This window comes from Ictalurus furcatus, chromosome 6, assembly GCF_023375685.1.
Source record: "Ictalurus furcatus strain D&B chromosome 6, Billie_1.0, whole genome shotgun sequence".
NCBI classification, from domain to species: Eukaryota; Metazoa; Chordata; class Actinopteri; order Siluriformes; family Ictaluridae; genus Ictalurus; species Ictalurus furcatus.
This window is the reverse complement of record NC_071260.1, coordinates 4057418-4085142: the sequence shown is the minus strand read 5'-3', so window position 1 is coordinate 4085142 and position 27725 is coordinate 4057418. Positions and strand designations below refer to the sequence as shown.

Here is a 27725-nt window from a genome sequence, read left to right as displayed (position 1 = left end):
CATATTCAGATCCACCTGGACCCCCATCCAACCCAAGAATAACTGATACCACTAAAACAACAGCAACATTTAACTGGGGAAGACCCTTTTATGATGGTGGCCTTGATGTAACAGGATATATTGTTGAGCACAAAAAGGAAGGAGTAGATGATTGGATTCGGGACACAACTTCTCCCTTAAGAATCACTGAGTTTGTTGTTCCAAACCTACAAGCAGGAGGCAAATATAATTTCAGAGTCAGTGCAATTAATTCAGAAGGATGTGGGGAACCTGCTGAAGTTGAGAAAATTGTGGAACTTGTTGACCGTGAAGAGATTCCTGACTTTGAACTTGATGCAGAACTGAGAAGAACACTTATTGTCCGATCAGGTGGCTCCATCCGCATATTTGTACCAATAAAGGGCCGTCCAACTCCCGAAGTTACTTGGATGAAAGATGATGTTGCTCTCAAAGGTAGAGCTCACATCGACAGTACTGAGTCATACACTCTAGTGGTCGTCCCAGACTGTACAAGATATGATGCTGGAAAATACATTTTGACTTTAGAAAATGTTGCTGGAAAGAAGACAGGCTTTGTCAATGTCCGAGTCGTGGACACACCTGGGCCCCCAGTCAATTTGAAACCAAGGGAAATCACCAAAAACAGCATCACACTTCAGTGGGAGATTCCAATTATTGATGGCGGATCAAAGATAAAAAATTACATAATTGAGAAGCGTGATGCAACTAGAAAGGCCTTCACAACAATTACTACAAATTGGCAGAAATGTTCGTACAAGATTAAAGATTTGGAAGAGGGAGCTGAATATTACTTCAGAGTTTCAGCTGAAAACGAACAAGGTATTGGTGAGGCAGCAGAGACACCTGAACCTATCAGAGCTTCTCAGGCTCCATCTTCACCAGACAATTTAGTAGTTACAGATGTGACAAAGGATACAGCGACTCTTGCATGGACAAAACCAACTTATGATGGTGGTAGCAGAATCACTGGCTATGTGATTGAGGCTCAGAAGAAGGATTCTGATCAGTGGCTACATGTCACAACAATAAAGGCGTTGGACTATACTGTAACAGACTTGACAGAAAATGCAGAATATGTATTCCGTATCTTTGCTGTGAACAGCTCAGGTAGAAGCGAACCTCGTGAAAGCCGGCCAGTTGAAATCAAGGAGCAGACTACAGCACCAGGATTTGACCTCAGATCAGTTTATCAGAAGTTGGTAGTAGCCAAAGCAGGTGATAATGTGAAGGTTGAGATCCCTGTTTTTGGTCGTCCAAGACCATCTGTTACCTGGAAGAAAGAAGATCAGGAACTTAAACAGACACAAAGAATTAACACTGACAACACAACAACCTCAACAATCCTTAACATAAGAGAAATCAAGAGAAAAGATGGAGGACAGTATTCAATGACAGGGAAGAATATACTGGGAACAGTGACAGAAATCATTACTGTACAAGTACATGATATCCCAGGACCGCCAACTGGACCGATTAAAGTGGATGAAGTGTCCTGTGACTATGTACTTATATCATGGGATTCACCAGAGAATGATGGAGGAGTTCCTATCAGTAATTATATTGTCGAGATGAGAGAGACAACTGGCACATCCTGGGTTGAGTTAGCAGCTACTGTCATCCGCACAACATTCAAAGCTGCACGTCTTACAACAGGAATTCAATATCAGTTCCGTGTAAAAGCTCAGAACAGATATGGTGTTGGTCCCTACATAACATCTGAACCCATTGTTGCTGCTTATCCATTTGAGGTACCAGGCCAGCCAGGTATTCCACAAGTTGTTGCCTTCACAAAAGATTCTATTACAATTAGCTGGAATGAACCTTCCACAGATGGGGGTAGCCCAATTTTGGGATATCATATTGAGAGAAAAGAGAAAAACAGCATCTTGTGGCAGCGGATCAGCAAAGCCCTTATAGTTGGGAACATTTTTAAGTCATCTGGTCTGATGGATGCTATTGCATACGAATTCCGTGTTATTGCTGAAAACATGGCTGGTCTTAGCAAGCCAAGCAAGGCTTCTGAAATGACATTTGCACTGGATCCAGTGGACCCTCCCAGTCAACCAGTGGCACTTAATATAACTAGACATGAGGTTACCCTTCAATGGATGAAGCCACAGAGTGATGGTGGTTTTCCAATCACTGGATACACTGTGGAAAAGAGAGAACTGCCAAATGGTCGCTGGCTCAAAGCAAACTTTGGAAATATCCACGAGACAAGCTTCACTGTAAGTGGTCTGACAGAAAATTATTCATATGAATTCCGTGTCTTTGCAAGAAATTCAGCTGGATCTGTCAGCAAGCCCTCAAAACCCTCAGAAGTCATAATCTGCAGAGATGATATTGAGGAGCCAAAGCTTGATATTGATGCAAGCTTTAGCAGTATTGTGGTAGTTAAGGCAGGCGATGTCTTCAAACTAGATGCAAATGTTACTGGCAGACCAATCCCATCTTTGATATGGACAAAAGACGGGAAAGAACTTGAAGACACTGCAAAACTAGAGATCAAAACAGCAAATTTCCATACATGTTTAATCAACAAAGATTCATCACGAAGAGATGGCGGTGCATTCACTCTAACTGCGAGCAACCCTGGAGGATTTGCCAAGTTTGTTTTCAATGTTAAAGTCCTTGATAGGCCTGGGCCTCCTGAAGGACCCCTTCATGTTACAGACATGACAACAGAGAAATGTATTCTGTCTTGGCTACCACCACTTGAAGATGGAGGAGCAAAGATTGAATATTATATAATTCAGAGACGTGAAACAAGCAGACTTGCATGGACAAATGTAGCCACAGATTTGCAAGTCAACCGTTATAAAGTTACCAAATTGCTAAAAGGAAATGAATATGTCTTCAGAGTTATGGCTGTAAATAAATATGGAGTTGGTGAGCCCCTTGAGTCAGAACCTGCAGTTGCCACTAACCCATATGTACCCTCTGATCCACCACAAGCTCCTGAAGTAACAACAATAACAAAGGACTCTATGGTGGTTTGCTGGGGACATCCTGAAAACAATGGAGGAAGTGCCATAAATACCTATATAATTGAAAGAAGAGATAAAACTGGCCTCCGATGGGTAAAATGCAATAAGAGGTCAGTAACTGATTTGCGCTTTAAAGTGTCTGGACTTACACCAGAGCATGAATATGAATTCAGGATCCTGGCTGAAAATGCTGCTGGTTTAAGTGCTCCAAGCCCTTCAAGTCCATTTTATAAGGCATGTGACACAATATTCCAGCCTGGACCACCAGGGAGTCCAAGAATTTTGGATACAACAAAGTCCTCCATTACTGTTGCTTGGAATAAACCAGTTTACGATGGTGGTTCAGATATTACAGGATATATTGTAGAAACCTGCCTACCAGAAGAAGATGAATGGACAATTGTCACTCCAAAGGAGGGTCTTATAGGAACATCATTTACCATAATTAATTTAAGAGAAAACCAAGAATATAAGATCAACATTTCTGCCCTGAACTGTGAGGGAGTTGGAGAACCTGCATCAGTACCTGGTTCACCAAAAGCCGAGGACCGATATATTCCACCTGAAATTGAGCTTGATTCAGATCTTCGAAAAGTGGTGAACATTAGAGCTTGCTGCACACTTAGACTGTTTGTACCAATTAAAGGAAGACCTACACCAGAAGCTAAATGGTCAAGGGAGAATGGTGAACCTCTTGATAAAGCATCTATTGAAACCACATCATCATTCACATCGCTTGTTATTGAGAATGTTAACAGGTTTGACAGTGGAAAATATTTGCTAACAGTGGAAAACAGCTCTGGGAGTAAAACAGCATTTGTGAATGTCAGGGTGCTTGACACTCCAGGGGCACCACAAAATCTCACAATTAAGGAAATCACAAAAGATTCTGTCTCACTTATGTGGGATCCTCCAATTATTGATGGTGGATCAAGAGTCAGGCATTACCTTGTAGAAAAACGTGAATCCACAAGAAAGGCATATTCCATTGTAAATGCTTCCTGCCCCAAAACAAGCTGGAGAATTGGTGATCTGCAGGAGGGAAGTTTGTATTTCTTCAGAATATTAGCTGAAAATGAATATGGTGTTGGCCTCCCAGTGGAAATTGCTGAACCAGTCAAGATTTCTGAAAAGCCTTTACCTCCTGGTAAGGTGACTCTTAAAGAGGTAACAGGCAGCAGTGTAACACTGTCCTGGGAGAAGCCAGATCATGATGGAGGAAGCAGAATCACAGGATATGTTGTGGAAATGCAAGGAAAGGGCAGTGACAAATGGACTCAGGTGATGACTGTTAAGGTAACAGAGGCAGTTATTGTTGGTCTGACTCAAGGTGAAGAGTACTCATTCCGTATATCGGCAACAAACGAAAAAGGGACAAGTGATCCTCGGCTACTCGGTGTGCCTGTTGTGGCGAAGGATCTTATCATCACACCTGCTTTCAAGTTTTTATTTAATACATTCAGTGTGCTGGCAGGTGATGACCTCAAGATAGATGTACCTTATGTTGCTCAGCCCAAGGCTGCAGTTACCTGGTTTAAAGATGGCACTGTTCTTAAAGAGACAACACGGGTAAATTCTGAAGTTACTGACAGTCATCTATACCTTGTAATCAAGGAAGCAACACGTGATGATGTGGGTAAATATGCTATTAAGATTACAAACTCAGCTGGAGAAGCTACAGCGGAGATCACTGTAGTTGTACTTGATAAACCTGGCCCTCCTACTGGACCTATCAAAATAGATGAGGTAACTGCAGACAGTGCGACATTGTCATGGCAACCACCAGAGTATGAAGGTGGTTGTTCAATTAATAATTATATTGTGGAAAAGAGAGACACATCCACCACAAACTGGCAGATTGTGTCAGCTACAGTTGCTAGAACAACCACGAAAGCTGCAAGACTAAAAACTGGCTTTGAGTATCAATTCAGGATTGCAGCTGAAAATAGATATGGTAAGAGCTCATTTCTACTGTCTGACCCAGTCATTGCACAGTATCCATTTGAGGTGCCAAGTGCACCAGGGACTCCCACTGTTCAGTCTGCTACCAAAGAAACTATGGTCATTGTTTGGAACAGGCCTAGCAGTGATGGTGGAAGCAAGATTATTGGATATCATCTTGAGAGTAAGGAAAGAAATAGCCTCCTGTGGGTGAAACAAAATAAAACCATCATTCCAGACACAAGATTCAAGGTTAGTGGTCTCGAAGAAGGCATTGAATATGAGTTCAGAGTTTATGCTGAGAATATTGTTGGACTGAGCAAAGCCAGCAAAGTGTCAGAAATACAGGTAGCAAGAGATCCCTGTGATCCTCCAGGCAAACCAGAAGCAGTAATTGTCACTAGAAGCTCTATAACATTACGATGGACAGCACCAGAGTTTGATGGTGGCAGCCGAATAACTGGATATGTAGTTGAGAAGAAAGAACTGCCTAATGGTCGCTGGATGAAGGCTAGTTTCACTAATATCATAGAAACTGAATTTGTTGTCAGCGGCTTGGTGGAAGAACAACAATATGAGTTCCGGGTCATTGCAAAAAATGCAGCTGGTGTATATAGTGTACCATCTGTCAGTACCGGTGCAATAACTGCAAAGGATGAAGTAGAGCCACCTATGATTGACTTGGATGCTAAATATTCTCAAACCATTATTGTTAATGCTGGAGAATCATTTAAGATTGACGCAGGAATATCTGGCAAGCCTATACCATCAGTCCACTGGATAAAAAATGGTGAGGAACTTGTTAATACAGCTAGACTTGAGATTAAAAATACAGACTTCACAGCCTCTTTGAGCGTAAAAGAAGCTATTCGTGTTGATGGAGGCCAGTACACACTGTTGTTGAAAAATGTCGGTGGTGAGAAATCCATAAACATCAATATCAAAGTTCTAGACAGGCCTGGACCACCAGATGGGCCTATTTCTATATATGGGGTTACAAGTGAGAAATGCTGCATAGCATGGAAAACGCCTTTACATGATGGAGGTGCTGAGGTATCTCATTATATTGTTGAAAGAAGGGAGACCAGCCGATTAGTTTGGACTGTTGTGGAATCTAAGGTTCAAACCCTTAATCTGAAGATTACCAAGCTCCTTCCTGGAAATGAATACATTTTCAGAGTGATCCCTGTCAACAAATATGGAATTGGTGAGCCTCTGGAATCTGATCCAGTTATTGCCACAAATCCATTTGTCACACCTGATCCACCAACTGGGGTGGATATATCCAATATAACAAAGGACTCCATGGTTGTTACTTGGGAAAGGCCCATTAATGATGGAGGTAATGCAATTACAGGATTTGTAATTGAAAAGAGGGACAAAGAAGGTGTCAGATGGACAAGATGCAATAAGCGTTTAGTTAGTGAACTGCGCTTTAGAGTGACAGGTCTTCTTGAAAACCGCAGTTATGAATTCCGTGTCTCTGCTGAGAATGCAGCTGGAATTGGTAAACCAAGTGCCCCTACTGTATACTTCAAGGCTTTGGATCCAGTCTTCAGGCCAGGTCCACCAAACAACCCAAAGGTTGTTGATGTCTCAAGGTCATCTGTTGTACTACATTGGAGCAAACCTATTTATGATGGTGGATGTGAGATTCAAGGTTATATTGTTGAAGTCTGTGAAGGCATATCTGACGAGTGGACAATGTGCACACCTCCAACAGGAATCACTGAAACAAGATTTGAAGTTCAAAAACTGCTGGAAAAACATGAATACAAATTCAGAATTTGTGCGATAAATAAGGTTGGAGTTGGAGAACATGCAGATATAAAAGAATCCATTCTCATGGAGGACAAACTGGAGGCACCAGATATTGATCTTGATGCTGACCTAAGAAAGATGATCACTGTTAGAGCTGGAGGAGCCCTTAGATTGTTTGTTCCAATCAGAGGCAGACCAGCTCCTGAGGTCAAATGGGGAAAAGCTGAAGGGGAAATTAATGAGACAGCACAGATTGACATCACAAGCAGTTATACTTCTCTTGTAATTGAAAACATGAATAGATTTGACAGTGGAAAATACACTTTGACTTTGGAAAATGCAAGTGGTACAAAATCTGCATTTATTAGTGTCAGAGTACTTGACACCCCTGATGCACCTGCAAACTTCCATGTAAAGGAAATAACAAAGAATTCAGTTACTCTCACATGGGAGCCACCTTTGCTGGATGGTGGAGCTAAAATAAAAAATTATATTGTAGAAAAGCGTGAGAGTACAAGGAAGGTATACTCTACTGTTACTTCATGCAACAAGATGACATATAAGATAGAGCAGCTCCAAGAAGGCAACAACTACTTCTTCAGAGTTCTTGCTGAAAATGAATATGGAATTGGATTACCTGCTGAAACTCTAGAACCACTAAAAATCTCAGAAGTGCCACAACCTCCTGGAAAAGTCTCTGTAGTGGATGTTACACGAAAGAGCATCTCTCTGTCCTGGGAAAAACCAGAACATGATGGGGGTAGTAAAATCACTCACTATGAAGTTGAGATGCAAGCAAAAGACAGTGAAAAGTGGTCTCTGTGTGCACAAGTTAAATCACTTGACACCATTATTACCAATTTAGTCCAAGGTGCAGAGTACAATTTTAGGGTAACTGCAGTTAATGACAAAGGAAAGAGTGATCCCAGACATCTAGCACAGTCTGTTCTTGCAAAAGACCTTGTAATTGAGCCATCTGTAAGGGTGAAACTTAGCACATATAGTGTACAAGTTGGCCACGACTTGAAAATTGAAGCACGTATCACTGGTCATCCAAAGCCAACCATTACATGGACTAAAGATGGTACAGAGCTGAAACAGACCACAAGAGTTAATGTTGCAGACACTGCCCACCATACAACATTATCAATTAAAGATGCAACAAGAGATGATGGTGGTATGTACAGCATTATTGTAGCTAATGTACTAGGACAAAAGGAGGCCACTGTTGAAATTATTATACTTGACAAACCTGGTCCACCAACAGGGCCAGTGAGGATAGATGAAATAAGTGCAGAAAGTATTACAGTGTCATGGGATCCTCCAAATTATACAGGAGGATGCCAAATTTCGAATTACATTGTGCAAAAGAGAGATACTACCACAACTAACTGGGCAATTGTTTCAGCTACAGTAGCAAGAACTACACTCAAAGTTGGAAATTTGAAAACTGGAGCTGAGTACCAGTTCAGAATCTTTGCAGAAAATAGATATGGGAAAAGCTATGCCATTGACTCAGAGCCGGTTGTTGCTCAGTATCCTTTCAAAGAACCAGGCCCCCCTGGAACACCATATGTGTCTGCCTTTACCAAAGAATCTATGGTAGTTGAATGGCACAAACCAATTTCAGATGGTGGCAGTGCTATTCTTGGATATCATCTTGAAAGAAAAGAAAAGAACAGTATTCTCTGGACAAAAATAAATAAAATGCTTATTCAAGACACTCGATTTAAAACATCTCCTTTGGAGGAAGGCATAGAATATGAGTTCAGAGTTTCTGCTGAAAATATTGTTGGAATTGGTAAATGCAGCAAAGTTTCTGAAGGTTGCGTGGCCCGTGATCCATGTGATCCTCCTGGCACACCAGTGCCAGTAATTGTGACGAGACACTCAGTGATGCTGAGATGGACACCACCAGAATATGACGGAGGCAGTCTGGTTACTGGATATGTTGTGGAGAAACGGGACCTCCCAGATGGCCGTTGGATGAAAGCAAGCTTTACAAACATCCTTGAAACTGAATTTATTGTCACAGGTCTGACAGAAGACTCAAAATATGACTTCAGGGTCATTGCTAGAAATGGTGCTGGATCAGTCAGCAAGCCTTCTGCATGCACAGGGCCAATCACAGCTAAAGATGAGGTTGAGCCACCAACCTATGAGATTGACTCACAATACAGCCAAATAATGATTGTAAATGCTGGAGATACATTTGTACTGCAAGCATCTGTATTAGGGAAGCCAGTTCCAACAATACAGTGGTTCAAAGGTGATGTGGAAGTTGAAAATTCTGCAAGAGCTGAGACCAGGAACACAGACTTCAAAGCAGTCCTTGTTATCAAAGATGCTATTAGAGTCGATGGAGGACAGTACACTTTGCAGCTTACGAATGTTGGGGGAACTAAATCTGTGCCCTTTAACGTAAGAGTGCTTGATAGACCTGGGCCACCAGCAGGACCTATAACAGTTTCAAATGTAACAAGTGAGAAGTGCTCTTTGTCATGGCTTCCTCCTATGCATGATGGTGGTAGCAGTATTTCTCATTACATCATTGAAAAAAGGGAAACCAGCCGTCTTACTTGGACTGTAGTGTCTAGTGACTGTGGAGCAACTATGTTCAAGGTCACTAAGCTTCTAAAAGGAAATGAATACATCTTCCGTGTCATGGCTGTTAACAAGTATGGTGTTGGTGAACCTTTAGAGTCCGTACCAGTAATAATGAGAAATCCATTTGTTCCTCCTGGACCACCTAGAGAACTAGAAATAACAAATATTTCAAGAGATTCTATGACTGTGTGTTGGACTCGCCCAGAGACTGATGGTGGAAGTGAGATTGCTGGGTACATTGTAGAAAAAAGAGACAGAACTGGAGTCAGATGGACAAAATGTAACAAACGTAGAATTACTGACCTTCGCTTCAGAGTTACAGGTCTCACAGAGGACCATGAATATGAATTCAGGTTATCTGCAGAAAATGCTGCAGGAATTGGTCAACCAAGTCCACCAACACTGTATTACAAAGCATGTGACCCAACATTTAAACCTGCTCCACCAACTAATGCACACTTTACTGACACCACAAAGGACTCAGTGACTATTCAGTGGAGTAGACCAATCTATGATGGTGGCTTAGACATCCAGGGCTATGTTGTAGAGATCTGCAAAGCTGATGAAGAGGAATGGCTAACATGTACTCCACCTACTGGGTTGAATGATACTAAATTCACAATTACTAAACTCATAGAACATCAGGAATACAAGGTTCGAATATGTGCTCTTAATAAATTAGGTGTTGGTGAGCCAGTCACCATTCTTGGTACAGTAAAGCCTGTTGATAAAATGGAACCTCCTGAAATTGAACTTGATTCAGAGTTAAGAAAGGGCATTGTTGTCCGTGCTGGAGGAAGCATGAGAATTAGCATTCCCTTCAAAGGCCGTCCCACTCCAGAGATAAACTGGACTAAGGATGATGGTGATCTACCAAGTAAAACTCAAATTGAAAAGGGTCTAGATTATACCCAGCTCTCAACTGACATTTGTGATCGGAATGACGCAGGAAAATATATTCTGACTCTCGAGAACAGCAGTGGTACCAAGTCAGCATTTGTTTCAGTGAAAGTACTGGATACACCAGGTGCTCCACTAAACCTAACTGTTAAAGATATCACAAGAAATTATGTAACTCTTGTTTGGGAGCCTCCACTTATAGATGGTGGGGCAAAAATAACGAATTATATTGTGGACAAACGTGAATCAACTAGACCTGCCTTCTCTAATATTACTACAAAATGCACCAAGACTAGCTTACGTATTGGTGATCTTAATGAAGGTGGCATTTATTACTTTAGAGTCATGGCTGAGAATGAGTTTGGAGTTGGTCTGCCTGTAGAAACAGAAGAATCCGTGAAGACAGCAGATCCTCCTCTGCCTGTGGGTAAGGTCACATTGACTGATGTGACTAAAACTTCTGCAACACTGTCATGGGAGAAACCAGACCATGATGGTGGTAGTAGGATTCTAGGATATTATATTGAAATGCAGCCAAAAGGTTCAGAAGACTGGGTAGTAGCAACTACTACCAAAACCTGTGAGGGAACAGTCACAGGACTCAGCGCCGGCAGAGAGTACCTCTTCAGAGTGTTGGCCTACAATGATAAAGGAAAGAGTGATCCAAGGGCACTAGCAGCTCCAGTCATAGCCAATGATATGACAATTGAACCAGCCCTCAAATTGACTTTCAACACATACAGTGTGCAATGTGGTGGAGAGCTGAAAGTAGAAATTCCAGTAAAAGGTCGTCCAACACCAAAGGTCACATGGACTAAAGATGGCCACTCATTAAAGGAGACAACTAGACTAAATGTCTCAAGCACAGCAACATCAACAGTTCTTAGCATCAAAGATGCCAATAGAGAGGATTCTGGTAAATATACAGTAACAGCTATAAACAATGTAGGATCAGTCTCAGAGGAAATTGGCGTAATCATCTTAGACAAGCCTGGTCCACCTGTTGGCCCTGTTAAAATTGATGAAGTAAGTGCCAACTATGTAATAATTTCATGGGAACCACCTGTGTACACTGGTGGCTGTCAGATAAACAATTACATTGTGGAGAAACGAGATACAACTACCACAGCCTGGCAGATTGTATCAGCAACCATTGCACGTACAACAATCAAAATCTCCAAGCTGAAAACTGGCTCAGAATATCAGTTTAGAGTGTTTGCTGAAAACAGATATGGAAAGAGTTCATCTTTAGACTCAGTACCTGTTGTAGTTAGCTATCCTTTCAGTGAGCCTGCAGCGCCTGGTACACCATTTGTGTCCTCAGTGACAAAAGATCACATGACAGTTGAATGGAAGCCACCTAATAATAATGGAGGTAGCCCTGTTCTTGGGTATCACATTGAGCGCAAAGAGAAGAACAGCATTCTCTGGACAAAACTTAACAATCTTCTTGTCACTGATACTCGATTCAAAACAAATGGTCTTGAGGAGGGCATTGAGTATGAATATAGAGTATTTGCTGAAAATATTGCAGGAATAAGTCCATCTAGCAAAGTTTCTCAAAGTGTTGTGGCACGTGATCCATGTGATCCACCTGGAACTCCTGAGGCTATTGTTATCACTCGAAACCTTGTCACACTTCAGTGGACCAGGCCTCAATACGATGGAGGCAGTGCAGTCACAGGTTATATTGTTGAGAAGAAAAAGCTACCTGATGGTCGTTGGATGAAGGCTAGCTTTACAAATATAATTGACACTCAGTTTACAATTACAGAATTGACAGAAGGAGACCGTTACGAATTCAGAGTAATTGCAAGAAATTCAGCAGGTATTTTAAGTGAGCCTTCTGAAAGCACCGGACCAATTACTGCACAGGATGAGATTGAAGCACCTTCAGTTTCCATGGACTCAAAATTCAAGGATGTCATTATTGTGAATGCTGGTGAGACATTTACTATTGATGCTGATATTGCAGGCAAACCACTCCCAGATATAAAGTGGCTAAAGGATGGAAAAGAAATTGACAGTGCTACTCCAAGAATGGAAATTAAATCGACTATTACACATACTGCTTTAACCATTAAAGACTGCATAAGAGTAGATGGTGGACATTTTGTCCTAAGTCTCACCAATGTGGGTGGAACAAAACTCGTCCCTGTAAATGTCAAGGTTCTGGATAGACCTGGGCCACCGGATGGCCCTTTGAAGGTAACTGGTGTCAGAGCAGAAAAATGTTATCTACACTGGAGCCACCCAACACATGATGGTGGAGCTGGTGTTTCCCATTACATTATCGAAAAGAGGGAAACAAGCAGACTGTCTTGGACTATGGTAGAACCCAAAATTCAAGCTATCAGTTATAAAGTCACCAAACTCTTGCCAGGTAATGAGTACATCTTTAGAGTCATGGCAGTAAACAAGTATGGTATCGGTGAACCTCTTGAATCTGAACCAGTTATTGCAAGAAATCCTTTTAAGACTCCTGGCCCACCTTCAACTCCAGAAGCAAGTGCAATCACTAGAGACTCAATGGTCCTTACATGGGACCGTCCGGAGGATGATGGTGGTTCACAAATTGAGAGTTACATCCTGGAGAAGCGTGATAAAGAAGGCATCCGATGGACAAAGTGCAACAGGAAAAGACTCAGTGATCTGCGTTTCAGAGCCACTGGATTAACAGACGGACACTCTTATGAATTCCGAGTGTCTGCCGAAAATGCTGCAGGTGTTGGCACACCAAGTGAACCATCTGAATATTACAAAGCCTGTGATGCAACCTATCCCCCTGGCCCGCCAAACAATCCCAAAGTGACAGACCATTCAAGCACAACTGTTTCCCTTGCATGGAGTAGGCCTATTTATGATGGTGGTGCACCAATCTCTGGATATATTGTTGAGATGAAAGAAGCCATTGATGATGAATGGACACTATGTACACCAAACACTGGTGTACAAACAACTCACTTTACAGTGAAAAATCTGAAGGAAAATGCAGAATACAACTTCCGTATTTGTGCCGTTAATATTGAAGGTGCTGGAGATCATATTGATGTTCAAGGCTCTGTAATTGCTGCTGAGAAACTTGAAGCCCCAGAAGTAGAGTTAGGCGCTGATCTGAGGAAAATTGTGACTGTTCGTGCAAGTGCAACACTACGCTTATTTGTTACCATCAGGGGAAGGCCTGAGCCTGAAGTTAAATGGACAAAGGCAGAGGGTACCCTAACAGAACGTGCCCAAATTGAAGTAACAAGCTCTTACACCATGCTTGTTATTGACAATGTTGACAGATTTGACACCGGCAAATATGTTTTAACTCTTGAAAACAACAGTGGCACCAAATCTGCATTCATAAATGTCAGAGTCCTGGACTCCCCAAGTGCTCCTGTGAACTTTGTCATTAAAGATATCAAAAGAGACTCAGTCCAGCTGCAGTGGGACCCTCCACATATTGATGGTGGTGCCAAGATTACTCATTACATTGTCGAGAAGCGTGAAGCTAAGAGAATGGCATTTACATCTGTGACAAATAACTGTGTCAGGAATTCATTCAGGGTTGATGATCTGCAAGAGGGAGGTGTTTATCACTTCCGTGTACTTGCAGTGAATGAACTTGGTGTCGGCTTGCCAGCAACCACCACAGAGCCGGTCAAAGTGTCCCAAGCACCTCTACCACCAGGTAAGGTTACACTTGTTGATGTAACTCGGCACACTGTGAGTCTTTCTTGGGAAAAGCCAGACCATGATGGTGGTAGCAAAATAACAGGTTACATAGTAGAGATGTTGACTAAAGGATCAGATAAATGGACTGTATGCACAACAGTAAGAATGCCTGAAGCTACAATTGAAGGACTTACAACGGGAGAGGAATATTCATTCAGAATTTCTGCCATGAACGACAAAGGAAAGAGTGATCCTAAACCACTTGGAGCACCTGTGGTTGCCAAGGATATCACTATTGAACCCGTTATTGACTTGGTATTTAATACGTACAGTGTTAAATCTGGGGATGATCTCAAAATTGATGTTCCATTTAGAGGTAGACCTCACCCAGAAGTGACATGGAAGAAGGATGGCCATACCCTGAAGCAAACAACCAGAGTAAATGTTCTTGCATCCAAAATGTCTTCAAAGATTGTTATCAAAGATGCAACAAGGGAAGATGCTGGAAAATATGAAATTACACTGACTAATTCAGTCGGTGTGAAATCAGCTGAAATAACAGTTATCATTCTTGACAAACCAGGTCCACCAATTGCAATCAGAGTAGATGAAGTAAGTGCAGATTACATTTCATTATCATGGGATCCTCCAGTTTATGATGGTGGGTGTCAGATCAATAATTATGTTGTTGAGAAGAGAGACACGACCACTACAACATGGCAAATTGTTTCAGCTACAGTGGCAAGGACATCAATTAAAGTATCCCACTTGACAATGGGAACAGAATATCAATTCCGTATTGCTGCTGAAAATCGTTATGGCAAGAGCCATGCTGTTGACTCTGCACCAATTGTTGCACAATACTCCTTCACACCACCTGGCCCTCCAACTGACCTTCAAGTTGCTCATGCTACCAAGTCAGGTATGTTGGTTAAATGGAAAAAACCAGCCAGTGATGGTGGAAGTCCAGTCATTGGATATCACTTGGAATGCAAGGGACAAAGCAGCATTCTCTGGACTAAGATCACTAGGGGTCTTGTTTCTGATACACAATTTAAAGTAACTGGTCTTGAAGAGGGTCTTCTCTATCAGTACAGAGTATATGCAGAGAATATTGCAGGAATTGGACCTTGCACAAAAGCCTGTGAGCCTGTTGCTGCAAGAGATCCATGTGATCCTCCAGGTCAGCCAGTTGTTACTAACATAACAAGAACTTCTGTTTCTCTCTCCTGGGCAAAACCTGAAAATGATGGTGGTGCCAAGGTGACTGGTTACATTGTAGAGCGAAGAGAGCTACCAGATGGTCGTTGGTTGAAATGTAATTTCACCAATCTCCAAGAAACATTCTTCGATGTGACTGGCCTGATTGAAGATCAAAGATATGATTTCCATGTAATTGCAAAGAATGCAGCTGGTTTACTTAGTCAGCCATCAGAGTGTACAGGCCCTGTTACAGTGAAAGATGATGTCGATCCTCCACGCATTACAATTGAGGAAAATCTCAGACAACTAGTTGTAGTCAAAGCAGGAGATATACTAAGAATTGATGCTGAAATTTCTGGCCGCCCGGCTCCAGTGATTTCATGGGCAAAGGATGGAAAAGAAATTGATTCTAAAGCAAGAGTTGAAATTTCTTCAACATTCACAACCACAACACTAATTGTAAGAGACACCATCAGAAGAGACACTGGACAGTATGTTCTCACATTACAGAATGTTGCTGGTACCAGATCTTTAGCAGTGAACTGTAAAGTGCTTGATAGACCTGGTCCATCTTCTGGACCATTGGAAGTAACGGGTCTAACCGCAGAAAAATGTACATTAACTTGGGGACCACCTCAAGAAAATGGAGGTGCTGAAATTCAACACTACGTTGTTGAGAAGCGTGAAACAAGCCGTCTTGCCTGGACATTAGTCTATGGAGACATGAAGGCCACAACATGCAAAGTTACAAAACTGCTTAAGGGCAATGAATACATTTTCAGAGTCCGGGGAGTAAATAAATATGGAACAGGGGAAGCTCTTGAGAGTGATCCCGCTAAGGCCCTAGATCCATTTACAGTGCCTGCTGCCCCAACAAATGTTGAAGTCACAAGTGTTACAAGTGAAGCTATGACAATCTGCTGGGAAAGGCCTGTTTCTGATGGTGGCAGTAGTATTAATGGCTATGTAATAGAAAAACGTGAAAAATCAGGTCTTCGTTGGGTTCGTGTCAACAAAAAGCCTGTTTATGACTTGAGGGTCAAGGCCTCCAATCTTCGTGAAGGATGTGAATATGAATACCGTGTATATGCAGAGAATGCTGCAGGTTTGAGTACACCAAGCCTTCCCTGCCCATTGACGAAGGCAGAGGATCCATTATTTTTGCCATCTCCACCAGCGAAACCAAAGGTAATTGATTATACCAAGTCCACAATAACACTCTCTTGGAACAAGCCATTGTTTGATGGTGGTTCCCCAGTCACAGGATACTCAATTGAATATAGGAAAACCAATGATGAGGACTGGATTGTTGGGGTGCAGCACACTAATAACACAGAGTTTACAGTTGTAGGGCTGACATTAGGAGCAGAATATGTCTTTGTGGTTAGGTCAATTAATAAAATTGGTCCAAGTGAGCCAAGCCCGGAGACTGATCCACAGGTAGCAAAGGACAGAGAAGATGAACCCGTTTTCCTCATCAGTAATGAAATGCGAAAAACACTGATTGTCAAAGATGGCAGCTCATTCACCCTAAGAGTCCCTTTCAAGGGAAAGCCTTTGCCAAATGTAATATGGAACAAGCCTGATGTTGATCTCAGAGTTCGGGCAACAATTGATACCACATACACTTGCACATCTGTCACAATTGAGCAAGCTACAAGAAATGACTCAGGCAAGTACACTGTGACTCTACAAAATGTTGCTGGAACAGCCACACTAACACTGAATGTAAAAGTGCTCGATTCACCTGGACCACCTGCCAGTCTTTCAGTTAAGGAAGTGACCAAAAACTCTGCAACAATAACATGGGACACACCAGAAAATGAAGGTGGTGCTCCTGTCAAGAACTACCTTGTAGATCTGCGTGAGGCAAGCAAAAAAGGATGGACAAGAGTCACAGACAGTTGTCCCAGACTTACATTCAAAGTAACTGACCTTCAAGAGGGAGGCATTTATTATTTCAGAGTCACTGGTGAAAACGAATATGGAACTGGAGTACCACTTGAAACTAAAGAAGGAACTAAAATTACAGGTATGGTATTATAATTGCCTATTGAATGATGACAAGCTAAAATAATTGTGTTGTACTTGGATTGTGATGTATTTAACACTGATGTAAGTAACTCTTTCATAAACATTCATTTTCAGAAAAACCAAGTCCACCAGCAAAGCTTGGAGTAACTGATGTTACAAAAGATACTGTCTCATTAGCTTGGAGTAAACCTGAGCATGATGGAGGTAGTAGAATTACCAATTACCAGGTGGATGCTCTGGAGAAAGGACAACAGAACTGGATAAAATGTGGTGTCACCAAATCAACTCACTTTGTTGTCTATGGGTTAAGAGAAAATGCGGAATACTACTTTAGAGTTCGTGCTGAAAATCATGCTGGACTTAGTGACCCTAAAGACATGGTTCTGCCTGTTCTTGTTAAAGATCAACTCGGTAAGTAATTTGATCTGTTTGTAATTAATATGATGATGTAGCTTAAAATTTTGTATGGCAGTTCATTATGATAATTAACTTGATGTTTTTGCTCATTCTATCAACAGAGGCACCTGAAATTAACATGAAGAACTTTCAACACAATACAGTCTATGTAAAGGCAGGTTCAAATCTTAAAGTAGAGATCCCACTTACTGGTAAACCTTTACCAAAAGTATCACTCTCAAAGGATGATCAGGTTCTGAAATCAACAATGAGGTTTAATTCTGAAGTAACACCTGACTGCCTTATCATCACCCTGCGTGACAGTGTTGCTCATGATGCAGGCAGATATGACATTACAGCCTCAAACTCAAGTGGAACCACCAAGTCCTTTATCAATGTTGTTGTCCTGGACAGACCGAGTCCACCTGTTGGTCCCGTTGAGATGTGTGATATCACAGAGGACAGTGTAAGTCTGAAATGGCTCCCTCCTGCATACGATGGTGGCAGCCCAATCACCAACTATATTGTTCTAAAACGTGAAACAACAACAGCAAACTGGGTTGAAGTTTCATCTGCAGTCGCAAGATGCATGATCAAGATTATGAAACTAACTACTGGAGTTGAGTATCAGTTCAGAATTAGGGCTGAAAACCGCTTTGGCATCAGTGATCACATCGATTCTCCAACTGTCACAGTCAATCTGCCATATAGTAAGTAACTTTACTTTTGTGCTAGTATTGTTCATTTTGATTTGTCTAAATGACAAATATCAACAACAGTGCTTTTGTTCTGTTTCAGCAATTCCTGAGGCACCTTCAACACCATGGGTATCTGTTGTCACTAGAGAAAGTATTACTGTCAACTGGAAAGAACCTTCTTCTGATGGAGGAAGTCTTATATTTGGATACCACCTTCAGATGAAAGACAAAAACAGTATTTTGTGGAAGAAAGTCAACAAAACTGTTATCCGTGCCACACATTTCAAAGTGACAAACATCAATCCAGGCCTTATCTACGAGTTCATGGTTGCAGCTGAAAATGCTGCTGGCCTTGGTCCTGTCAGCAAAATTTCAGATGCTGTACTGGCAATTGATGCTTGTGGTAAGGATATTACAAAATCTTAATTGTTTTTTTGGGGAAAAAAATATTAAGCCTGCCTATAAGTAATTCTGATTGTAATATGGTACTGTTTTCCAGAACCACCAACTGATGTCCGTGTCACTGATATCACAAAGAGTTCAGTAAGCCTTGCATGGAATAAACCTTCCTATGATGGTGGAAGCAAAGTGACAGGGTATATGATTGAGAAGAAAGATGGTCCAAAAGGCAAATGGTTCAAAGTTAATTTATCAAAGGTTTCTGATACCAAGTTCACTGTATCAGGTCTCATTCAAGATGAATCTTATGAATTTAGAGTCTTAGCCAAGAATGCAGTTGGCTCTGTCAGTAACCCATCTGATACTGTTGGGCCAGTTACATGTGTGGATACCTTTGGTGCTCCTGAAATTGAACTTCCTCAGGAATACCTGGATGTTTTAAAATATAAAGCAGGAGAAACCATCCAGCTTAGAACTGGTATTATTGCTAAACCTCAGCCAACAATTGAATGGTACAAAGATGGAAAAGAGCTGGAATCTGGAGCTCAGTATATTATTTCAAACACCACTGATTCTGCATGCATCTCAATAAAGGATGCTACACGTATAAATACTGGAACATATGAGCTCAAGATCAAGAATTCTTTGGGCTCAGCATATGCTGCTATCAGAGTACTTATTCAAGGTATGCTACCAATTATTGTTTCTTGGCTAAGTGTTAAAAAAAAAGTTAAATATATATTTATGCCTTATTTATTGTAATAATGACTTGCTTATCTCTGTTAGACAAACCTGGGCCCCCTTCGGGAGAGATTCAGTTCAAGAAGATCACAGCAGATAGCATAACCATCATGTGGGATCCTCCAGCTGATGAGGGTGGTGCAATGGTTACCCATTACATTGTGGAGAAACGTGAGAGTAGCAGAATCATGTGGTCCATAATATCTGAGAAACTGGAAGAGTGCATTGTCTCTGTTTCAAGGCTGATCAAAGGAAATGAGTACATCTTCCGTGTTCGTGGGGTGAACAAATATGGAGTTGGTGATCCTTTAGAATCTGAGCCTGTCATTGCACAGAACTCGTTTGGTAAAGTTTTTTTTTTTTTCAATCATTGTTTAACTGTGTTAATTTTTTTTGTCTCATGTTTGAAGTAAACCCACTGTTGCTATTTTGTTTTATGCAGTACCTCCAAGCCAACCTTCCAAACCTCAGGTCACCATGATTACTAAATCAACAATGACTGTCATATGGGAAAGACCTAGTCTAGATGGTGGCAGTGATATTGATGGATATTATCTGGAGAAGCGAGAAAAGAAGAGTCTACAGTGGTTCAAGGTCATCAAAGATCCAATTCGTGATACTAGGCAAAAAGTCAGCAATCTCACAGAGGGAAATGAGTATCAGTATCGTGTTTGTGCAATTAATAAAGCCGGTGCGGGTCAATACTCTGATGCATCCATCTTCTATAAAGCATATAATCCCATTGGTAAGATTATTTTTACTAGTTTTATGTTATTTATGATATTCTTAAATCTTATGTGAAACATGTCCATATTCATGGCATGCTATAATGTTGTTCAAAATATTGTGTTTTATAATAAAAAAATGTTTAAACAACATATATACATTTTTTAGATCCACCAAGTGAGCCGACAAAACTTAAAATTGTTGATTCAACCAAGACTTCAATTACACTTGGATGGATGAAGCCTGTGTATGATGGTGGCAGTGAAATCACAAGCTACATAGTTCAACAGATGACAGCTGATGAAAAGGAATGGGTCACTATTAGCTCCAAGGGTGAAGTAAGAACCACAGAGTATGTGGTGTCACATTTAAAACCTGGATTGTACTATTACTTCCGCATCTCTGCTGTTAACTGTGCTGGAGTTGGGCGTCCAATTGAAATGATTCAGCCAGTACAAGCTAAGGATATTCTGGGTTCGTCTTTTTTTTTTTTTTTCTTTTCCCATAGAGTATTTTCATGCTTTATTTTCATTGGTTTTAATCTAATCCAGGATACATTTCTCTTTTATACCAACAGAGGAGGCTGATGTTGATCTTGATATTTCAATGTCAACTCAATATACAGTAAAGGCTGGAAGAGATGTGGAAATCATGATTCCTCTAAAAGGCAGACCTACACCAAATGTCACATGGCGAAGAGGAGATAGGAATATTGGTGGAGATGCAAAATACATAATTAATAACACAGAGTATTCAACAACACTTATTATTCCGAAGGTCACTCGGGACGATTCAGGCAAATATCTACTTGAGATTGAAAATGGAGTTGGTGAACCAAAGAATATTACTATCTCTGTGAAGGTATTAGACTCACCATCTGCTTGTAGTAAGTTGGTAGTGAAAAATGTTACCCGTGGTAAACTCACTCTCAGCTGGGATCCTCCTCTTATTGATGGTGGATCTCAAATTACAAATTACATCGTTGAGAAGAAGGATGCTAAATTAAAGGCTTACTCCATAATTACAACAGAATGTACCAACACATCATGCAAGGTTGAAGGCCTGTCAGAAGAGATTGCCTATTTCTTCCGTGTGTCTGCTGAAAATGAAAATGGCATTGGTGATACCTGTGAGACTACAGAACCTGTTAGAGCAACTGAGACTCCTGGTCCTGTAAAGAACCTTGTCATGGTTGACTCAACTAATACGTCTGTAACTGTGGCATGGACGAAGCCTGATCATGATGGTGGCAGCCATATTTCTGAGTACATCATTGAAAAGAGGGAAGATGATGTTGTGACATGGAGCCATGCTGGTACTTGTAAATCTTGCAAGTATGAGGTAACAAATCTTAAAGAACTCTCAGACTTTTTCTTCAGAGTATATGCCAAGAATGAGAAGGGTTGCAGTGACTTCTCTCAGATTGGACCCATTACTGTGAAGGAATTAGTTATTCCACCTGAAGCGAACCTTATTGACTATCCTAATGGGGAAATATGCGTCAGAATTGGACAAAATGTGAACATTGAACTGCCATACAAGGGTAAACCCAAACCTGCAATTCAGTGGATGAAAGATGATTTTCCACTGAAGGAAAGTGAGCAGGTTCGCTTCAGAAAAACAGAGAATAAAGCAAGCCTAATTGTGAGAAATGCAAGAAAGGAGAATGCAGGAAAATATACTCTGGTCCTTGACAATAGACTTGTCAAGAACTTCTTTGACATCAAGGTCATCACTCTTGGGCCACCCTCTGCACCAGTGGGCCCTGTCCGGTTTGATGAAATCAAAGCACAGAGCATTATTATCTCATGGAATGAGCCACAGGAAGATGGTGGTGGAGAAATCACCTGCTACAGTGTGGAAAAAAGAGAGACTTCTCAAACAACTTGGAAAATTGTTTGTTCAAGTGTAGTCAGGACCACATTCAAGATACCCAATCTGGTTAAGGGAACTGAATACCAATTCAGGGTGCGTGCAGAGAACAAATATGGAGTAAGTGATGCTCTCAACTCAGTGGATGTTGTTGCCCAACACCAGTATAAGCCACCAGGTCCACCAGGAAAACCTGTTGTATTTAATGTTACAAGTGATGGCATGACTGTTTCATGGGATGCACCCAGCTTTGATGGTGGATCTCCTATTACCGGCTACCATCTTGAGAAGAAAGACAGAAACAGCCTCCTGTGGATGAAAGTGAATTCCAATGTAATCTCTGGAAGAGAGTACAGAGTAATTGGCCTCATTGAAGGTCTGGAATATTCATTCAGAGTGTATGCTCAGAATAATGCTGGCATGAGTCCGCTCAGTGAGCAAAGCAAACACAAACTTGCTATTTCTCCTGTTGGTGAGTCTCATTTTTCATGTTCACAGTCAACTTCCATCAATATACATGAGGTTTTGTCAACCTTAAAAAACTATTTCTTATCTATTTCATGCATTTAGATCCTCCTGGCACACCCAACTGTATTGATGTTACAAGAGATTCTGTCACACTTCAGTGGGAACCACCTAAACGTGATGGAGGCAGTAGGATTGTGGGATACAGTGTTGAGAGACGCCAAGGAAGAGCACGCTGGCTGAGATGCAATTTTACTGATATCAGTGAATGCCGGTTTACAGTGACAGCACTTGCTTGTGGTGACCGCTTTGAATTTAGAGTAATTGCCAGAAATGCTGTTGGAACAGTCAGTCCACCATCACAGTCATCTGGCTACATCATGACCAAGGATGAAAGTGGTATGTATATTATTTACAGGGCAATTGGAAAACTATTCCAAACTTCAGAAGCTTTTTCATTATGGTACTTTTAAATGCTTGCATATTCTTTGTCAATTGTCTGATTGGGAAGGTCACCAAATCAACCTTCTCTTATGTGGTAAAAGCTCTTTGGTAATGGTAATGAACAACAAAAGGTTTTTACATCTGTGCATATGTCATATTTGGTAAGAAACAACAATATAATTGGGAAAAGCCAAAAACGGTTTCTAAGAACAATTACTTTAAAGATTGCTTTTTAAAATACATTGTGGAGAAAAAGCACATTTTTAAAGTTCTTTAATTAGTTCTTTTATTTTTAGGAAAAGAAAGTATTTCAGCTGTTAGAGTGAAAAGATTAAAAATTGTATATAAATTTGTACATTATTGGTCATTCTCTAGAAAGAAGCCAATGTAGCTTTGCATAAGTCGATATGTTTTGCAATGTACTCAAATTGAGAGTGCAATGTTTGATATTATATTCCAGTTATCCCTGAGATTCAGTTTGGTGCTGAAAAGGCTCTGACAATCAAGGCTGGAGAAAACATCAAACTGAGCTGCACTATTAGTGGCCGTCCTGTGCCTCAGGTTACATGGTATAAGGATGGGAAACAGCTTGACAAAATGCTTGTTGATATCACAACCTGTATTGGATCAAGCTCACTGTTCATTAGAGATGCTGATCGTAATGATCGTGGAATCTACACTGTTGAAGCCAAAAATAGCTCTGGAACAACAAAGGAGGATGTTCTTGTCAGAGTACAAGGTTTGATAGAATTATTATTATTATTTTTTTTTTTACATGAGTAGACTGAGTTTTTAAATACTTTGAATTATAGCTATCTGTGTTTTATTCAGATACTCCTGGACCACCTGAGGGCCCACTACGCTTCACAAATATCTCTGCTGAGAAGGCCTCTCTTTGGTGGAGTCCCCCAGAAAATGATGGCTGTGCAGCGATCACTCATTATGTCATTGAAAAGCGTGAGACCTCCCGTATTACTTGGGCACTTGTTACATCTAAGTGTGAAGCCTGCTCTTTCAGTGCCACCAAGTTGATCAAGGGAAATGAGTATCAGTTCCGTGTTTCTGCTGTCAACAGTTTCGGTGTTGGCAAACCACTCGAATCAGATCCAATTGTCGCTAAAATGCAGTACAGTAAGTAATATTTAAACCATTATCTAATCATGTCCAAAAATATTTCAGCAGAATTGTACTTTAAATTGTGTTTTTGTAATTTTATAGCTGTACCAGATGCTCCAGGAACACCTGACTGCACTCACGTGACAGGAAACAGTCTTACAATATGTTGGACAAGACCAAGACTTGATGGTGGAAATGAGATAAAGCACTATATCCTTGAAAGGAGAGAAAAGAAAAGTTTACAATGGGTAAAAGTTTCAGCAAAAAGACCAATCACAGAGCTCAGACAAAGAGTTACAAACTTGACTGAAGGAAATGAATATGAATTCCGTGTTATGGCTGAAAACGGGGCTGGTGTCGGACCACCGAGCGGAATATCAAGACTATTTAAGTGCAGAGAACCTACAAGTGCACCTAGCGCACCAACAGTGGTAAAGGTCAGTGACTCAACAAAGACCTCTGTGACCCTGGAATGGACCAAACCAGTTTTTGATGGTGGTATGGAGATCATTGGTTACGTTATTGAGATGTGCAAAGCAAGCCTTGAAGAATGGCACAGAGTCAATAGCCAGACTTGTATCCATACCTCATACACAGTTACAGATTTAGAACCAGGTGAAGAGTACAAATTCCGTGTGTGTGCTGTTAATGGTGTTGGAAAGGGAGAGGCATCTGAGATTCCAAATGCAGTGCAGGCAGTTGACAGACTGACATCACCAGAGATCGACATTGATGCAGATTTCAAACAGACACATATTGTGAAAAGTGGAGGAACAGTTACTCTTAATATCCCTTTCTGTGGAAAACCTACACCCCTGGCTACATGGTCAAAAGCAGGTGGAGAACTTGGTGTGATGGTAGATATTCATACTACAGACACCTTCAGCACATTAACAATTGAAAACTGTACCAGATTTGATGCTGGCAAATACACACTTTCTCTTGAGAACAACAGCGGTCGTAAATCCATTACATTAACAGTAAAAGTATTGGACACACCTGGGCCACCAGGTCCTCTCTCATTCAAAGATGTGACAAAAGGGGCTTTGACTCTCATGTGGGATGCTCCATCTAATGATGGAGGTGCTCGTATTCATCATTACATTATTGAACAACGTGAGGCAAATCGCCTGAGCTGGCAAGAGGTCAATCCCAGGTGTACACGCCAAATTCTAAGAGTAACCAATCTTGCAGTTGGTGTAGCATACTGCTTCAGGGTCACAGCTGAAAATCAGTATGGTATAGGTGAGCCTTATGAAATGTCAGAACCTATTATTGCCACTGAGGAGCCTGCACCACCCAAGAGACTGGACATTATTGATACAACATCTTCAACAGCCACCTTAGTATGGATGAAACCTGAACATGATGGTGGAAGCCGCATCACAGGATACATTGTTGAGACCAGAAAAAAAGGTTCTGATCACTGGGTTATTGGTGGTCAAACAAAATCTTTGAAGATGGTCCTAGAGGGCTTGGTTGAGAACACAGAATATGAATTCCGGGTCAAAGCACAAAATGATACTGGAGTCAGTTATCCAAGAGATGCACTCACCTCTGTCATCATCAAAGAACCTCGCATTGAACCAACTGCAGACCTTAGTGGCATCAGCAAACAGCTTATTACCTGCAAGACTGGCAATTCCTTTACCATTGATATTCCCATTAGTGGCAGACCAGCTCCAAAAGTAACATGGAAGCTTGAGGAGATAAAACTAAAAGAAACAGAAAGAGTTTCTATCAAGACTTCTAATGTGAAAACTACCCTACTGGTTAAGGATGCCAAGAGAGGGGACAGTGGAAAATACTACCTTACTCTAGAGAATGTGGCTGGGGCAAAGACATTCAGTATTACTGTAGTTGTCTTTGGCAGACCAAGCCCACCCACTGGCCCAGTAGAAATCTCAGGAATCACATCAGAATCCTGTGTGTTGGCATGGGCTGAACCTACAGATGATGGTGGATCAGATATAACTAATTATATAGTTGAGAAACGTGAATCTGGTCAAACTTCATGGCAGGTTGTGAACTCAAGTGTGAAACGACCAACCATTAAAGTCACCCATTTGACAAAATACATGGAGTACACATTCCGTGTCTGTGCAGAGAACAAGTTTGGTGTTAGCAAACCAATTGAATCTCAAGCTATTGTGGCAGAACATCCATTTGGTTAGTACAATTACTTTTGTTGATTTCTTATTAAATATGCTCGTTTAGTATTCCATAAATTATAATCATTGTTCCATCTTCCAGTACCACCAAGTCCACCTACACGTCCAGATGTGGTATTCGTATCTGCTAATGCCATTTCCATTAAATGGGATGCTCCATATCATGATGGTGGAAGCAAGGTGACTGGATATTGGATCGAGAAGAAAGAGCGCAACACCATTTTATGGACACGGGAAAATAAAATCCCATGCACTGAGTGTCATTATAAGGTCTCCAATCTTATTGAAGGCCTTGAATATCAATTCCGTGTATATGCCATGAACATTGCTGGTCTAAGCAAAGCCAGTGAAGCTTCAAGACCAGTGCTGGCTTTGAATCCAGTTGGTATGTATTAGGTTAACTTTTTTAATATCTTTCCTCAATGTTGTTTATTAGTGACATAGTACTTACAGGGTGATCATTTTTCTTTTAGATCCCCCTGGCAAACCAGAAGTATACGACATTACAAGATCTTCAGTTTCTATTAAATGGTCTGTACCATTTAATGATGGTGGCAGCAAATTGGTTGGATATGTAGTTGAACGCAAGGCATCCACTGATGAGGATGAAACTCGTTGGTTGAAGTGCAACTACACTACTATCACAGACAATTTCTTCACTGTTACATCACTAGAAGAGGGATCAGTTTATGAATTCCGTGTCATTGCTAAAAATTGTGCAGGAGTCCACAGTATGCCATCGGAATCAACGGGCCCTATCACATGCAAGGATGAATACAGTAAGATAATTTCCTGATGAATATTTAACTGTGTAAATCAAGTTGGTACAAATCTAATATTTGCTATTTATTTATTTCAGCACCACCAAAGGCCGAGTTAGACAGCAAACTTGTCGGTGAGACAATAACTATTAGGGCTGGATCAGACCTTGTTCTTGATGCTGCAATAGGTGGTAAACCTGAACCCAAAGTATGGTGGTCTAAGGGTGATAAGGAGTTGGAGATTGGTGATAAGTACTCATTGACATACACCAGCACAAGAGCTATGGCAATCATCAAGTCATGTAACAGGAATGATACTGGAAAATATATACTGGCTGTTAAGAACGCCAGTGGAACCAAAACTGCAGCTGTCAATGTTAAAGTTCTTGGTAAGAAAATATTAAGTTAAAACACATCCCACTTAAATCAAAATATTAAATATCTGGCTGACATTTATATGTCGAACTCTGTTTCCATTCCAGATACCCCTGGTCCTCCAGATGGTAAAGTCACAATCAGCAGGGTCACAGAAGAAAAATGCACAGTTTCTTGGAAGATACCGCTTGAGGATGGGGGAGATTCTGTCACTCACTACATTGTTGACAGACGTGAGACCAGTAGGCTCAACTGGGTTGTCATGGAAACTGAATGCAGGACCCTTTCTTGTGTCAGTACAAAACTGATCAAGAACAATGAATATATATTCCGTGTCAGAGGTGTTAACAAATATGGAGCTGGTGTACCACTGGAGTCTGAACCAATTATTGCAAGAAATGCATATAGTAAGTCCTTTTTTTTTTAAGTCCTAATTTGCAGTAATTC

General features: G+C 41.0%; 1 protein-coding gene across 1 annotated transcript in view; it reads left to right on the top strand.

Moving 5' to 3' along the window:
• Nucleotides 1-27725, top strand: part of ttn.2 (titin, tandem duplicate 2) — a 177049-nt gene that overhangs the window by 133080 nt on the left and 16244 nt on the right. Inside the window, exons 200-216 of the mRNA XM_053626263.1 lie at nucleotides 10-17112; nucleotides 17229-17525; nucleotides 17633-18220; nucleotides 18309-18611; nucleotides 18708-19292; nucleotides 19394-19693; nucleotides 19791-20093; nucleotides 20243-20548; nucleotides 20652-22418; nucleotides 22517-22810; nucleotides 23316-23594; nucleotides 23687-23986; nucleotides 24074-26140; nucleotides 26225-26527; nucleotides 26616-26921; nucleotides 27002-27292; nucleotides 27386-27685. Of these exons, the coding sequence (XP_053482238.1) occupies nucleotides 10-17112; nucleotides 17229-17525; nucleotides 17633-18220; nucleotides 18309-18611; nucleotides 18708-19292; nucleotides 19394-19693; nucleotides 19791-20093; nucleotides 20243-20548; nucleotides 20652-22418; nucleotides 22517-22810; nucleotides 23316-23594; nucleotides 23687-23986; nucleotides 24074-26140; nucleotides 26225-26527; nucleotides 26616-26921; nucleotides 27002-27292; nucleotides 27386-27685 (25692 nt within the window). The remainder of the gene's footprint in view (nucleotides 1-9; nucleotides 17113-17228; nucleotides 17526-17632; nucleotides 18221-18308; nucleotides 18612-18707; nucleotides 19293-19393; nucleotides 19694-19790; nucleotides 20094-20242; nucleotides 20549-20651; nucleotides 22419-22516; nucleotides 22811-23315; nucleotides 23595-23686; nucleotides 23987-24073; nucleotides 26141-26224; nucleotides 26528-26615; nucleotides 26922-27001; nucleotides 27293-27385; nucleotides 27686-27725) is intronic.